This window comes from Amblyomma mixtum, chromosome 3 (genome assembly GCF_055824585.1).
Source record: "Amblyomma mixtum isolate Tamu chromosome 3, ASM5582458v1, whole genome shotgun sequence".
Lineage (NCBI taxonomy): Eukaryota > Metazoa > Arthropoda > Arachnida > Ixodida > Ixodidae > Amblyomma > Amblyomma mixtum.
The window spans coordinates 433,377,203-433,393,474 of NC_143014.1; the positions used below are offsets into that span (position 1 = coordinate 433,377,203).

Genomic DNA, 16,272 nt, shown 5'->3' on the forward strand with positions numbered 1-16,272 from the left:
ACCCCCAGTGCACGTAACTCGTCGAAATGACGAAATCTGCTGGACCACAGCGCCGAAGTAACTGCGTTTTAGAATTTATAAGGACTGATATGGATATTACTGTGGCCTGCATGCCTCATAGTAAATAAGAAGATTAAGAATAATAGTTAGAAAGTTGACTATTATATATTTGATAACCAGCCTACTAGGTAACAGGTCTTAGCTGTATTCTGACGCGCTACACCGCTGACAATGCTATGGCGAACAAAGCGCTCTTCTAATTCAAAGAGGCTATTCTTAAAAATTGCAGAACACCTCAGGTGAAACACCCGGTATACAAGGTGTATCTTTTGTTTCGTTACTTTCCAACACGGTTTCTTAACTTGCTTAACTATCTTTTCTTTTAAGCACCCACCTTATCGCAACATTACGAGCACGTAACTACTCACGAGGGGAATCGCCACTAGAGTGCGCAATCGCCCCGCTTTGAAAGGTCGCATGTTGCAGGCGGTGAATGCAACGTGACCTCGGAGGTGCACTTCAAGCAGACGGGCCACCACGTGACCATCCTGGGGAACTTCCAGGGCTTCGACGTGTTCAATATGATGAAAGTCCATCTGGAGGTTCGCGGCAGCCTGCCCTCGGTCGCCCAGGGCTCGGGCGTCACCGTCACGGACTTCACGCAGGACTACAACCTAGTCGGACCAGGTGAGTTCTTTGCGGTTTTTTTTCTTTTTAAAGCCCTTTCTAACACATGTCCTTACGTCGTGTCGTGTCGTATTGGAATGAATCGCATAGTTCGACTTTCATGCAGGGCATGTAAGGCGAAACACGTTGGCCAAGTCTTTGCCAATATGTTTTCAATATTGGACCGATTACCTGTGCTGCTTGGGAAGTGACCAACAACCCGTCAAAGGAGCATGGACACCAAACTTTTATTTCCGTGCTTTCGTCTCTATAATGATGCCTAAGAAATAAGTGTACATACATCAGCACGTGGTACTCGCCTCTGGCCACAAAATAATCTTTGTCGAACCTGTTCTTTATTGCTGTTTCGGCTTCAACAGCCGAACTAGGGCACCCTAGCTCATGGAGGAAGGAAAAACTGAGGAGAGGCCCTCGCTATCCGAGCTGCACTCCAAAAAGTGTGCCGTAAGTCACGTGATTTCGCAAGGACTGCTGGGATTCTTTGGCCGCCGGCGGAGCCAATAGTAACGCTGGGCGTAGTGGCGTCGTCTGCTGCAATGTCTGCTGCGCATGCACAAGCGTGCTGAGACGGCCGCCAAGTAGGGGGCGAGCAGGGGGGGCCCCGGTTTAAAGATGTGACGTAACCGCCTTTCCTGAGTTCTTTCCTTCCTCCATGCTCTAGCCGAACGGTGGCTTTGACGTCATAGTTCAGTATAGCTCACGTGAGGCACAAAAACTTGTATAATCGCTGTTTCTTGATTCGTTTTATTCCGACTCTTGAGATTTGTTAGCCTTAGCCTTGTTTTGAACTGAAACTACTGCGGTTATGCGGCAGTTTCTGTAAAGATCATGGTGTTGATAAACGCAGGCGTTAAAGATTTGGGAATTTTGAGCCCCGCTCACACTGAAGGGATACTCCGCGCAGCTCCGTGGCGTGATGTTCACGCTGCCTGCGCTTTTCCGCTGCACTAGTCACGCAACACCACTAGTGAACTCCGGTGACCTCATGCCCCATCGCTAACCATCGCCGTCTGCGAACGTGAGGGGAATGCAGCCGACATGTAATATATACCATATCCCATTTTGTAACAAAACCCATTCATCTATTGTTTGAGTCCCTGATCTTTTCCTGAACCATTCCTGGACATTTTCCTTTTGTTTGCTGAATTCTCGCAATTTTTTTATTCTTTCTATCGATGGCAACGCATTGCAGCGGCCTGTGGAGTTGAGTTAACCCCAGCAGCACAGCTAATCAGCCAAATTTTGGAAATATATTGGCAAATGTCGTCCCTAAACAGAACTAGAGTGGGACCATCCATTTCCAATATTGCGCCGATTGGCAATGGCTGTCCCTAAAAAGGACCAGAGTGAAGCCATCTATTTCCACTATTTGGCCTACTACCTGTGATGCATGGGAACGCTTGAAAAGAAACAAGAACAGCACGATCCGATCGAGGTCACCAGAGAGACACTGTAGTAGAATGGAAAGTTGGGCTAGTTGGTATACGTTCATTTTGGGTGGAAAAAACAGCGCGAAAGGGACGGAAGACAAAGATGAAGGAAACCACACGGACGAGCGCTGACACGTAAAAGAGCCCCGTGCACTAGAAATACACTGTAGTAGAATGGAAAGTTGGGCTAGTTGGTATACGTTCATTTTGGGTGGAAAAAACAGCGCGAAAGGGACGGAAGACAAAGCGCTCGTCCGTGTGGCTTCCTTCATCTTTGTCTTCCGTCCCTTTCGCGCTGTTTTTTCACCAGAGAGAGACGTGTTGTCTCTTTCAGTGTGTCCTGGACATGCGTGCTGAATGCTGAGCGCTGATTGCAAGCGTTCTTTTTGTCGCCGATGAAGTGACGACGAATTGCTAGGCAAGGCCCTTGACCAGCACGTATACGTCCTTATCACAGGTGTAATCAAGTCACATCTGTCGCACTCGTTCCAACTGGAGGGCAGTTCACTGCCCATGGAGTACATGGTGGACACGAGCGTGACGTTCCGCCAGTGCCCGCACGCGCCGCCCGCCGACTCGGCGCAGCAGCGTGTCCAAGTGTCGCGCAACTTCATCGACTTCGACACGAAGGACAGCATCGTGCGCTACGCCCAGACCACCAAGGTGTCCGCCGTGGACGGTGAGTGTCTCCCTACAGTAATTCTGTCCATCCAACAAAGAGCTTCTGTTGGATTTTGTGACTGGCTCCTTGTTGGACCGTGAGTGTCGTCCTACGGGATTTCTGTCGGTCGAACTAAGAGCTTCTGTCGGATTTTGTGACTGGCTCCTTGTTGAACGGTGATTGTTGTCCTGCAGGAATTCTGTCGGTCCAACAAAGAGCTTCTGTTGGATTTTGTGACTGGAGCTCTTTGTTGAACGGTGATTGTTGTCCTGCAGGAATTCTGTCGGTCCAACAAAGAGCTTCTGTTGGATTTTGTGACTGGAGCTCTTTGTTGGACGGTGATTGTTGTCCTGCAGGAATTCTGTCGGTCCAACAAAGAGCTTCTGTTGGATTTTGTGACTGGAGCTCTTTGTTGAACGGTGATTGTTGTCCTGCAGGAATTCTGTCGGTCCAACAAAGAGCTTCTGTCGGATTTTGTGACTGGCTCCTTGTTGAACGGTGATTGTTGTCCTACAGGAATTCTGTCGGTCTAACAAAGAGCTTCTGTCGGATTTTGTGACTGGCTCCTTGTTGAACGGTGATTGTTGTCCTACAGGAATTCTGTCGGTCCAACAAAGAGCTTCTGTTGGATTTTGTGACTGGAGCTCTTTGTTGAACGGTGATTGTTGTCCTACAGGATTTCTGTCGGTCCAACTAAGAGCTTCTGTCGGATTTTGTGACTGGCTCCTTGTTGAACGGTGATTGTTGTCCTACAGGAATTCTGTCGGTCCAACAAAGAGCTTCTGTTGGATTTTGTGACTGGAGCTCTTTGTTGAACGGTGATTGTTGTCCTGCAGGAATTCTGTCGGTCCAACAAAGAGCTTCTGTTGGATTTTGTGACTGGAGCTCTTTGTTGGACGGTGATTGTTGTCCTACATGAATTCTGTCGGTCCAACAAAGAGCTTCTGTTGGATTTTGTGACTGGAGCACTTTTTTGGACAGTGATTGTTGTCCTACAGAAATTCTGTAGGTCCAACAAAGAGCTTCTGTTGGATTTTGTGACTGGAGCTCTCTGTTGGACGGTGATTGTTGTCTTACAGGAATTCTGTCGGTCCAACAAAAAGCTTCAATAAAACTTTTTGCTGGGCGAGTTGGTTCATTTTGCTTGAGGGGATGTTTATAGCGCGACAAAAAACTGACAAGGGACAGAAGACGAATTTTAAACAAGACAGAGGTCATTGGCCGAAGCAAAGACGCGCTAACGCGAGAACTGATAGAGGCGTTCCATATCAAAAAGAAAGGGCCGGTCTGCGTCAGCAGCCCTTCGGTGAAGATGTACTCTAATGAGTATAGCTTTTTAGATAGCCTGATCTGATGCAAGCGTGTGAATTTTTGCGTGTCATTCGCATGAGTGTTCTTGTGATTATGTTCTTGAAGGAGAAAGGAAATGTACAAATGTGTGCGATCGATTCTTGAATAAACCAGTTGAGAGTTAGCGCTTGTCCCGTTCGTCTTCTGTCCCTTGTCAGTTTTTGTCGCGCTATAGACATCCCCTCAAACAAAAAGCTTCTTTTGGATTTTGTGACTGGAGCACTTTGTCGGACCGTGAGTGTCGTCCTACAGGAATTCTGTCGGTTCAACAAGGAGCTTCTGCTGCATTTTGTGACTGGAGCTCAGGTTGACTTTTGTAGAATCAATTCCGCACTCGCCCGCAGTCTTTTTTGGTAAGATCGACCCACTGTCGGGGTCGTACTCGTATTCCTCCAGGAAGTGCGTTACTTCCGTTTCATTTCGGCTTAGCAGGAATGCGATAGCTCATGGTAAAAGGAGTGAGACCTGAGACGATCATTTACTCCGTCAAAGAAAATTTCTGTGCTCCGGTACACTCTCAGAAGCAAAAGAGTTGCAGATACTCCTTTAGGGGGAGTAAATGCTTGCCCTATATTGAGAGCACCGTTATTGAGAGCCCCTTTCAGAGACCCTATAAGTGTTCTGATATTTACTCTCTTCTTCGTGGTTTACTCCAGAACTATTTACTCCCTCCACCAGCTGTTGGTCGCTGGAAGGAGTAAATCAGCAGGTTTAGGCCTCCAGATTTTAGGGTGCACGGCGTAACTAACCACGCATCCTGGCTGTTCTTGTATCGGCGCAGGCAGCAACCCGTGCCACGGCGTCGAGTGCGGCGACCACAGCAGCTGTGTGGCGGACGGCACCGAGCACCGGTGCCAGTGCGACGCCGGCTACGAGACGCTGCACAACAGGGATCGGAGCTCGGCCTGCGTCGGTGAGCGAGAAAAATCGCTGCTGTCGTGGTTGCGCTTGTCGAGTACGCAGTGCGGAGATAACTGCGCAACGTGCTCTGAGCTTGGGAGGAAAAAAAAAAATGCTGGCGGTTTAGCATTGCTAACCACACAATATTGTGCGAAAGCAAGTTTTTGCAGGTGGACACCAACGCCAAGTATACTGACAGCGCGACTGATAGCGCGTTTCCTTTTCTTTCCTGACTTGCGCACAGATGGAAGCTAATGAAGGCGGCAAAGCGCAATGCACAGAGCAAGAGTGCATTACAACTTAACACATAACATGATCAGTGGCGGCGATAGCATAGTGCTTTCGTGCAGTGGCCAGCGAAGCTGACATGTTCGCGCCGCCGCGGGTTGGAAACCAAGTAGCGGCAATATTTATTTTATTTCTCCAGGTTGGACAAGGTCACCCTCACTCAAAGTCTCGTTTATTTACCGCCATTTTTCGCATCACATGACTAACTTCAGAGGCTTCACCACACATCGCCATTTTCTAAGTTAGGGGGCCAATAGTGCTTTCGAACAAAAAAAAAAACAGCAATCAGGAGGACGCCTTCAGGGCACAGAGGCCAAGATTCTGGGGTCTCGGCTGCAACCATTGTCTGGCTGAAGGACAACTTGGACACGTTTCATAGTTTCATTTCTCTTCTCTGTCCTTCTTCGTTCCATCTACGCCCCCCCCCCCCCCCCCCCTCTCACGCGTAGTGTAGCCAACCGGGCATGCCTTTCCTTTCTTGTTTTAGAGCGGTAGCTCTACTCAACGCAAAAGTCGATCACCGGTCCGTGCGTGATATGACCTTGGTTTAACCTTGAGAAGCACAGCATAGCAACGGATTGACTTTGACAGATTGATCTTGGCCGATTTGGTTCAAAATCGATGTCCAGCCATAACTGAGTGTGCCCGAGACGATAGCGACCTCCAAATTTGGCCCGGGTCGCTTCCAAAATTTGGCCCTTACTACCCCCGAAATTTGACCTTGCCGATTTGGACCAAATTGATGTCCAACCATAATTAAGCGTTACCGACACGATAGTGACCTCCTAATTAGGCCCAGACCATTACCAAAATGCTATCGCTCGCCGTTTGGATATAACCGTGGTTGAAGCCTGCCTAACTTTTTTCGTCCTCTCTCTTATGCCACGGAATTACTTGTGTGGTAACTCGTCGCGGAGGGCAAAAAGTTATGCACCGATTGTTTCTCGTGTGTAACATGGATAACCGTTTCTGGCCCCGTTGCGCAGACGTGAACGAGTGCCAGACGGGCCGCCACAACTGCCACGTGCATGCCGAGTGCGTCAACCTCAACGGGGGCTTCGCCTGCCGCTGCCAGCCGGGATACAGCGGCGATGGCGCGAACTGCCAACGTGAGCATTTATTTATTTATTTATTTGCAAACACTGCTGGCCGTGGAGCCGTTAGAGTGGTGGGGCATGACACTTGAGGAGTAACATGTTTCCTTTTCATTATACAAAAATACAAAGTTCATCTTCATCTCCACAATCATACTTCTTGCAGCGTAATGTTTCTCTTTTTCTACAGAAACAGTGTTAATAAATATTAACTTTAAATACAGTTATTTCACACAGAAAAGGAAAAAAGAAAAACATTTCTACATTTCCGGCCTTCACCTTAGGCGAGATGTAATCACCAAGTGGTTAGGCATATGACACTGAAAAAACATTTTAGTGCGAAATGGTGATAGCTTTTTCGAACGTTGTTAATGTACTGGACTGTAAGAGAGGTGCTGGTAAATCATTTCATTGTGCCATCGTCTTCGAACGTAAGAATTAGCATACATATTAATGCGCGGGTTCGGGGTTTGGTAACAGTATTCATTGCATCCCGCTTGCACTTTATTTACACGGCATCTCGCTTTTGGTGAAGTCGCGTGGCACAGATCGCCATCATCTGGACGAAGTCCACTGCAGGAGAAAGACTGCTGTCAGTGGTATCCAACTATACCCATGTCTTGCCGCAGTCACGCGACCACCCTTTCGAACCTAGTCACCCTGCCTAAGCCTTAGCTGCACACGGCTATGCTTCTGTTCTCCCGACATACACTCTGCTTAAGGTCCGTTTCTTACGCAGCCTATTTTTGTTCTTTCGCCTTTATTTCACTTAAAATATCAATAGCTGGAATTTGTTCGTTGGTCATCCACGGTGCTATCTTCCTTTCTGCAGCGACAGCTGTTAACGGCTCACTTCCCAGCTCTGCAGCGTCGGCGTAACACCGCGCCATGCTTATTGGTCAACATGCAGTGAAGTCAAGTGTGACACTATTGCAGTGCGCTACGCTGAGTGCTCCGAACATCGTGACGTCACACGTGACAGCAGTAGTGACGTTAAGCGTACTCTAACAGAGAAGAATGCAAAGAATAATGAATAAACAGTACAGCTCAAAGTCGTTATAACGAAGTTGAAGCTGCCCGGCGATTACTTCGTTACAGCCGTAACATCGTTATAGCCCGTGCTGACCGAGCTTCCTTCCTCATCATTCCTTCGTTATATCCATTATTTTGTTGTTAACCGTTTCGTTATAACGAGGGTCGACTCCATTATATTTACCACCGCAAACGTCTGTCGCTGAATATATGCGGTGAGTCTGTCTTAACTACTTTTTTCTCTTCATCGATCGCTGCGCGGTCCTCGCTCTCGCACAGAATTGGGCAGACCAACGTGTTCTTTCCCCAGGGTTGCCGGAGGCGACGTGCGCGTCTCTGCGCTGCGACCCGGCGGCCGAGTGCGTGCAGCCCAGCCCCCGGCACCCGCCCCAGTGCCGGTGCCCCGTGGGCTACACGGGCGACGGCACCACCTGCGTTCCAGAGGCCACCGACTGCCGCCAGAGGCCGCTCATGTGCCACGTGAACGCGCAGTGCCAGTACGATGGCCGCACCAGGACCTACGGATGCAGGTATACAACTGCCACTGTAATTCCCGGTGGCTGAGCTACCAGGAAGGTTCTGAAAAGCGTTTTAGAGCGTTGAGCTCTACTTTTCGCCTTTCGGGTCTTAGCGTCATGCGTTTAACGCAAATCGTAACGCAGTGGTTGCCATGGTAACCGAGCTGGTTACGCAATGGAATAAAATATTAACACATGACAGCTGCCCGAGCAACACAACTGGAAACTAAACCATGTTGATCCGGTGTATATATCCTTACCTGGCAATCGTCAAAGTAGGGCCACTTATTCCTGACATAAAATGTGTGGGCCAACCGTTCGCCGTAGAATGCTCAGGATGGTGTCATACGATTCAGCGTTGTGTGCAGCATGAACATACATAGCCGGAGCGTTTAATCCGATATAAATGAGTGAAATCGGCCGCACAGGACAATAATCTTAAGTTTCTAAGGATGCTCGGAACGTGTAGACTGAGTTCCCGCGGTAAAAAGATGAGCTCAGATTCCTCTTTAGTGCACCTTTAACTTCACTTCTGCTTGTTTAGAGGAGCCACAGAGAGACGTACGAAAAAGGGTATCGCCAACGAGTGATCTACGCGCAGATGCCGGGCCGGGTGGCGCGGTGACGGCACCTTCTGCGTGGAACAGTCGTGCCTGGAGGCGGACGACTGCCACGAAGACGCTCAATGCGTGTACGACTCCCACGTGGACTCGCACTACTGTGCGTGCAACCCGGGCTTCTCCGGTGACGGCTACGTGTGCTACCCGCAAGGCGGAGGAGGAGGAGCAGGAGGGCGCGGCTGCAACTCGCACTCAGACTGTCACCCGAAGGCGCAGTGCGTCTTCAACTCATCCGTAGGCCAGTACAGGTGTCGCTGCATGCCGGGATTCCGCGGTGACGGCCACCAGTGCGTCCAGAGCCGTAAGTCTTGCCCGTTGGAAGGGGTGTGGTGTCTGCAGCCCTTACAAAAATTCTTTTAGGCAGCCTATAGACTGTATACAGACATCTGTTTGTAAAGTATATAGACTCCCTATAGACAAACCCTAGAGAACAGTCTATAGGCAATACAAGTACTATCGACAGTCTATAGGCAATCTTATGGCCATGCACTTTTAGAAGACCTTTGTCTATAGACTATGAATACACGAGAAGTGTTTGTAGGAAGGCAATACAGTCTATAAGAAGTCTATAGACTGTCTATAGGCCATTTTTATAAGGGTGGGGTGATTTTACTCCATAACAGCCGTATCTTATCGCACTCACCTATGGAACAGAAACGTGGAGGCTAACGAAAAAGGTCCAGCTTGAATTGAGGGCAACGCAGCGAGCGATTGAAAGAAAAATGATAGCTGCAACGTTAAGGGACAGGAAGAGGGCAGATTGGGTCAGGGAACAAACGCGAATTAATGCCCTACAAGCCCAAATCAAGCGGCGGTCGAATTTCGACGGAGGCGAAATTCTAGGGGCCCATGTACTGTGCGATGTCAGTGCACGTTAAAGAACCCCAGGTGGTCGAAATTTCCGGAGCCCTTCACTAAGGCGTCCCTCGTAGCCGGAGTCGCTTTGGGACGTTAAACCCCCGATAAATCAAACCAAACCAAGATGTGCTGGACATGTAATGCGAAGGCAAGATAACCGATGGTCGGGAAGGGTAACGGACTGGATTCCAAGTAAAAGCAAGCGTAGCAGGGTGTGGCAGAAAGTTAGGTGGGCGGAATGCCCACGGTTTTCAACGAAAACAAATTATCCCCTCTAAACATGCGAAGCTTTAGAGCGATTACGAAGGTTTTAACCGAGGTTTCACTCTACTTTATTTGCTAACCTCAAGACCTCCGGTGTTGCGTTTACAAGCTTCCTCCCGTTGATGTGTTAAGAGTGCCCATGGGACTTTCGCAGACGCCGGCTGCGAGACGTCGCAGGACTGCTCGCCCATAGGGGGCGCATGCGTGGCCAGCCCGGACGGGCGCCGGGCCTGTCGCTGCATGGACGGCTTCGAGGGCGACGGCCACCGGTGTCAGCCCGTGGACGAGTGCTCCACACCCGACCAGTGCGACCCGAATGCGCAGTGCGGCTACGACGGGCAGCGCTACCGGTGCCAGTGCGGCCACGGCTACGAGGGAGACGGCAAGACGTGCAGGCCGGTAGGGGGAGCAGGAGGGGTGGGAGGCGGAGACGGTGCGCTGCCGTGCAACGTGGCCCACAACTGCGGCCTGTACGCCCAGTGCGTGTACGACCCTTCGACCCGGTCGCATCGCTGCGTCTGTGAGCCGGGCACCGACGGGGACGGCTACGTGTGTCGGCCTTCGGCCGTCAGGCCGCTGACCTGTCTCGATGACCCGTCACTGTGCTCCAGGAACGCCGACTGCGTCACCCGCAACGCCCAGGGACTTGGGTGAGAATCGCGCCATCTGTGATAGGCTTGGCCTTTGACCTATTGGCTTGCGACCTGTCGGCCTGTTGGCGGCAGGAAACCAGTCGGCTACTGCGATCGACCGTTCTTAACCGGTCTATGGCCGAACATAAGTAACAGAGCGGAGGCTCTTTAGTGGCTCAGAAAGCACACGTGCCATGATCGGGGGGTACACTTTTCTGGCTTTAAACGCTGCGGCGCACTAAAGTTTGAGTTGTTTTCCCGTGAGCAACAAAAACGATAGGACGCCTGCTTTCGGCGACCGTCGGCGGTACTGGTTCAATGTTGAACAGGGCGGAAAGGCTGGCACACTTACGGCTAAGGCGACAATAATAAATGCTTGCGCACACATTTCCACACGTCCAAACACTGTCGAACATCAGGATAGAATGCGTATTCATCACATTTTTGTTCGTCCATTATTATCATAGGTTCTACATCTATTTTTTACACGAACAAAGCACCGTTTACGAGGGTTCCCAACCCGGTCAATTAACAATCGCTAACATTTTCTTTAACCGTATGTTTCGAGAGACATGGATGAGACAGGTACCAGTCGGTCAAAAATCAACTGCAGTGCAAAATATAACTGCGCGACAGGAAAGGGACACAAGCAGAGGTACGGAGGAACGACACGTGAGCACATCTGTGTGTAGCTTTTTCTTGAACACCGCTGCAATGAGAATGTTCCTCAAGTTGCGCTGTCTGGCCGCTGCCGCAGGGTGTCACACGTGTGCCAGTGCCAGCCGGGCTTCACCGGCGACGGAAAGACGTGCGCGCCGGCTCCCCGGGCGTCTGGCGAGGAGTACCTGTTGTTCGGCCAGGGCATGTCCATCCTGCAGATGCCCCTCAACCCGACCAAGAGCAACCCGGGCAAGCTGCTCCTTATGGAGCAGCACCAGACGGTGGTGGGCATCACTGCGGACTGCGTCGAGGAGCGCATCTACTGGACGGACGCCGCGTCGGGCGCCGTGCGGCGCGCCTACTACAACGGCTCGTCTCCAGAGGTGTTCCGCGCCGGCCTGCGGTCTCCCGAAGGCATCGCCTTGGACTGGGCCTCACGCAACGTCTTCTGGACCGACTCGATGGACGACACGGTCGAGGTGGCCTCCCTGGACGGCGCCTACCACCACATCATCGTCAGCACGGGGCTCGTCAACCCCAGAGGCATCGCCGTACACCCGGCGCTCGGGCGACTGTACTGGACCGACTGGGACCGGCAGTCTCCGCGCATCGAATCATGTCACATGGACGGCTCGGGTCGCATGGTGCTGGTCCAGGGAGGCGGCCTGGAGACGCCCAACATGCTGGCCATCGACCTGGAGCACAACGACCTGTGCTGGACGGACGCCGGCCGACGAACCATCGAGTGCGTCAACCTGAACGGCCTGGGCCGGCGCACCGTCTATACGCCCGCGCAGTACCCCTTCGGGCTTGCCCTGGCTGCGGGTCGGGTTTACTGGACCGACTGGAGCATGTGAGTATTTTGCAGGTTTATTTTCTTCGAATGCTTCCCGAGGTCTTCATTTGGCCCACCTGGCGAAACAGTTGCTTCGAGTGGCTTTTGTTTTTTCTTGCAGCCCATTCATCCACATGGTTGACAGAAACGGAGGCACAGCCGAGCCCTTCAAGCTGCCGCTGGGCGGGAACGGAAAGCTCTACGGCATCACTGCCGTCTCCGAGCGCTGCCCACAGTGTGAGTCCTGTTGCTCTATTTGTGACAGTACCGGCTCCTTCCAGGGGCCGTAGCCGAACAGCTGGGATTGCTGCCGACAGTCTAGGTGGTGGTGGCCGTATGACACCTTTATTAAACAGCCTTTGTGTCAGGCGTTTAGCAGGTTCTGGGCCTAGGTGACGAGGGCCCGTTGCAGGTTCAAATCCTGGGAGGCGAGCGAGATGGGCATTGTGTGTGTGTGTGTGGGAGGGGGGGGGGTGGCTGTGTGGCACTGTGTAAGGCAGTGTGTTGAGAAGCCTGACGGTTTGAAGCGCGGCACATACGACTTCCATCATCGACCTTGCTGCCGAGACGCTAAATGCAAGAAAAATTAAAGCTGTTGGCGAAATTTAACAAATAACACTTACGCCCTGCTGCGTAACTCTGATGCTCAGAGAGCGAGCGTAAGCGTTGCGGTTGTCAAAAACTACACTTTTCACCGCTTCCTTATCTCCTCCACGGTACTGTTGAATTGTTCTATTCGTTGCAAGATTGCTTCCGCTCCATTTTAGCTTGACTATAACAACCCCTACAAAAAGCTCGAGCGTCCAACATGTGTTTCGAAGCGTCGCAGGCCCCGACCATGGAACCTGTGGTAAAAGCAACGGGGGTGTCGAAACGCAAAAGGAACATGGGTGCCTTATACGTTTTGCCGCCTCCAAAAAGCCGACGCAGCGGCCAGGATTTCATCCTGCGTCCTCTAGATTAGCAGTCGAAATAACCACTGAGCCAGTGCGGTGGATCAGCGGGTAGGGAAAGGATGAATGAGGGTCTGGAGTGAGTGTTCAGTTGCAAGTGGGAAGCATGCACCCAGGCTTGAATGTGGTTCACTCCTAGTCATGTTTTCCCGTAAGGATACCAGTCATATAGTAAGGAGGCTTAGCGACTTCTAAAATTCCTTCGAGACCCCGGTCTGGACTCCAGATGGTGACAGCTAGCAACAGATGACTATTGGGGGGACTGTGTACCCGGTGACGTAGATGTGCCACATCACATATCTGTGCATCGAGTTCTCCACCTAATGATGATGATGACGTCCTCAGGCTTAACGGTGCATACCCACGGCGGGGGATTAGCGCTTAACATGTTTGTCGCTACGGTGAAGCTAGTATAAACATAAGGCTAATCCCACCACTAGTTTGCAACAACCTCAACTCCATAACCAGGGGCCGCTCTTCCCCGTGCGCAGTGGCGAACGCCTGCAGCCACCTGAACGGCGGCTGCCGACACCTGTGCCTGCCCAGCGGACAGTGGGGCCGAACATGCCACTGCGGAGGCAACAGCACCGCTTGCAACGAGATCAGCGCCTGAGCACTCGCCATGGACCTGTCTGCCGCAAGGACAAGTGTGATGACCTTGAGGAAAACAAAAGAACCAGCGAATGGACGCTGTCTCCTAGCCGTGTCGAATGCCGCGCGCAGCATTTGCACTGCGAAGAACGTGAAATGTTCCGTCTTCTTTTTTTTTCTTCCTGTTGCGTGTTTAGCGTTCGCGGGGGACAAAAAAGAAACTAGAGCAAAGCCAAGGTCGGTATAATATAAGGATTCTTTCCCAATCCGCCTTTTTCACAAGTCCGCTCTGCGCATCCGCGCGTCTTTTCGTCCAGCTCCTCTGGTTGAAAAACGAAATCGCCAGTTCCTACTGCGCATGCGCAGTTCTTGTTAGTGACAGCCGCATGCGACAGATGGCGGCAGCTGTCAAGCACACACTTGCCACTTCGCAGCCGCAGTTTCTTGTTCATGGAACCAGATGGCGACTGCGTCTCGCACGAGCGTTTGTTTTCAACCAGTAGCAGACGAATTTTCGCCACTCCACAGAGAGCGCCACATCTTGTGAAAAAGGCAGATTCCATTCCATTTTTAAATTTTCCACCCTTCGCCATTGGCTGCTGCGGCTTCACGCTTTGGGCTTTAGGCAATACCGAAGTACGAACGTGGGGCACGGGGTGTGTATACAGCTACTAGTTAAGAGCGGGAAATTCAAAAATGGAGTGGAATTGGTTTCAGCATGGTTGTAATTCTTGTTCAGCGTTTGTATACATTGAAGTTATCCGAGGTTACTGCCCCGGTTGAAACCTCTCGCACGCCAGTTTCTCCTCTTTCTCTCGTTTCCCTCTTGCCCTCTCAACAGGGCGCTAGTTGTGTGCTTGTGCCGTGCCGTTAACCCGAATTCAACCGTCAACCCGTGCCGTATCCGCGATCCTATTTGGTGCGGGGCTGTACGGCGGCGCAGTGACGGCTCGTGTTGTGACTATAAATGACGACGTGGGGTCACGGCTCTCGTTCGATGAAGCCGCCAAGAGGGCTCAAAAGTAATCCGGAGTACCTTCCTCGCATGGTCTCTCCTCATTCACCGCTTCCCCGGAACTGCCCCTCTGGCCTCTTCGTAAATGGCGTGCCTACACCGTGTTTTCCTGCTTTATTTAGGGCTTACCTCTCGTCATCCCTCATCCCGCAGTGGGAGGAGGTGCTGCTAACTCCCAGCAGCCCCCGCGCGGGAGCTCCTCTTCAATAAAGGCTTCTCTCTCTCCTGCTGTTGGCCGGGGATCTTCTGGGACATCTTGTAGCGTCTTATTTAATGTAGGACCAGCAAAGTTCTGGCTTGCTATACTCATTTCCTTGCCTGGACATGTTTTTTCTTTGGTTTGCCACTGCTGAACTGCGTGGGACATAAAGCAGACAGGACTGGAAAGTAGACTAACCAGTGCTATTGCGGTCGCATCACTGAGCGCCGCCACGCGGAAGCCGCGTGTAATTACTCTCCGTTTTTGTTATCCAGTAGTTCGGCGCAAGAGAGACTGGACCCGCATTGCGGAATCAAATGTGTTCGTGTTGCTCGCTGTGTCGCTTTACCAAGTTTCTAACTGTCCTCTGCCTCTCACATCTCCGGTAGAGCCATTTTACAAAGCTCGCATTTGGTTGTGTCCTCTCGCTGTCTGTTCCCTTTTTCCTGGATTTCAGCGTGTCTCTTAACGGCCCTAACTTTGCCCCTCTTCCTCTCGACGCTTTGCGTACAAGTAGTACGAAAAACCCGCACCAGGTGGCGCAACACTCGGCAGCCCGATTCGTTTCCTCTTGTCGCCGGACACTTTTCTCGCGTTCACTCGTAGTTCAGCGTGCACTGACATCTCGCGGGCAGAAATCGCCGCGCTCACTATTCACTAACGCTGTTCCTTTGTTTAGAGGAGGTGCCATTTTCATCGAACAACTTTAATTTTGGGGTAAAAAACCGAATAAGCCTTAAATCCCGGCCTATAGACGCTTCGGACATCCAGTGTCCTGCGTTAATCCGGCAGGCGCGCTTTGCCTAAAGACAGTGATGGCATTTGCGGCCATCGTGCTCGGAAGGATCACCGCCGAGGAAGAAGCCGTACCTCCTCGAGCTGCTTATCATACACATGCGTCGCAGGTAATACTTTTTCGCGTTTTTCTCATTGTTTCTTAGAAAAAGCAAAAAATAAACGCGCCTTATTGTTGTGGACACGGAGAAACGTTTTTCTCCTCCCGAAGGTTGTTCTCGAGTTGCGCGCGAGAAGATTAAAGGAGGTAAGGGGTGTCGAGAGGATGCTTCTTGAGCGTCTGGAATGGAGTGTGACGATGACTGAATCCGTGAAAGTTTCTGCGCAGTTTGTTGTGTTGGCCTCGGCGCGAAGAAAATAAAGTTGTCTCACCATCTAAATGTTGTGTTTGAAATCTTCACTAAAATCAGTTACTGCTCGAAAAAAATTTTCAGCGTAACTTAACCCTTATGTTTCATCCTTCGAAAAGTTACCCTCGCCCCGGTGGCTTCAGTCTTGTGGCTGAACTTCCTTCGTCTTCTTTTTACATTTCCTTCTCATATTTTGTGCAAAATTGCGCTTTGGTTCCTGCCTTGCTCATTTACTTTTGTAGGCGAATCTTTCACCTGCTATGATAGCGTTGTCGCAGATCCGGATCATGAGAGGGAAATAACTAGAAGAGTAAGAATAGGGTGGTGCGCATAAGGCAGGTTCTCTCAGATCATGAATGGTAGTTTACCAATATCCCTCAAGAGAAAAGTATACAATAGCTGTATCTTACCGGTACTTATCTATGGGGCAGAAACGTGGAGGCTAACAAAGAGGGTTCAGCTTATGTTAAGAACAACGCAGCGAGCTATGGAAAGGAAAATGATAGGTGTAACGTTCAGAGATCGGAAGAGGGCGGAGTG

The 16,272-nt window shown here is 51.0% G+C and overlaps 1 protein-coding gene across 1 annotated transcript in view; it reads left to right on the forward strand.

Annotated features, from left to right (window-relative positions):
• The window catches only part of LOC149358141 (nidogen-like), a 44,925-nt gene extending 29,163 nt beyond the window's left edge, over nt 1–15,762 (forward strand). The window contains exons 5-14 of the mRNA XM_089585072.1: nt 487–687; nt 2,575–2,796; nt 4,910–5,041; nt 6,303–6,425; nt 7,753–7,972; nt 8,562–8,881; nt 9,857–10,352; nt 11,092–11,847; nt 11,951–12,066; nt 13,274–15,762. Coding sequence (XP_089441198.1) covers nt 487–687; nt 2,575–2,796; nt 4,910–5,041; nt 6,303–6,425; nt 7,753–7,972; nt 8,562–8,881; nt 9,857–10,352; nt 11,092–11,847; nt 11,951–12,066; nt 13,274–13,395 — 2,708 coding nt within the window. The 3' untranslated portion in view covers nt 13,396–15,762. The remainder of the gene's footprint in view (nt 1–486; nt 688–2,574; nt 2,797–4,909; nt 5,042–6,302; nt 6,426–7,752; nt 7,973–8,561; nt 8,882–9,856; nt 10,353–11,091; nt 11,848–11,950; nt 12,067–13,273) is intronic.
• Nucleotides 15,763–16,272: the final 510 nt, after the last annotated feature.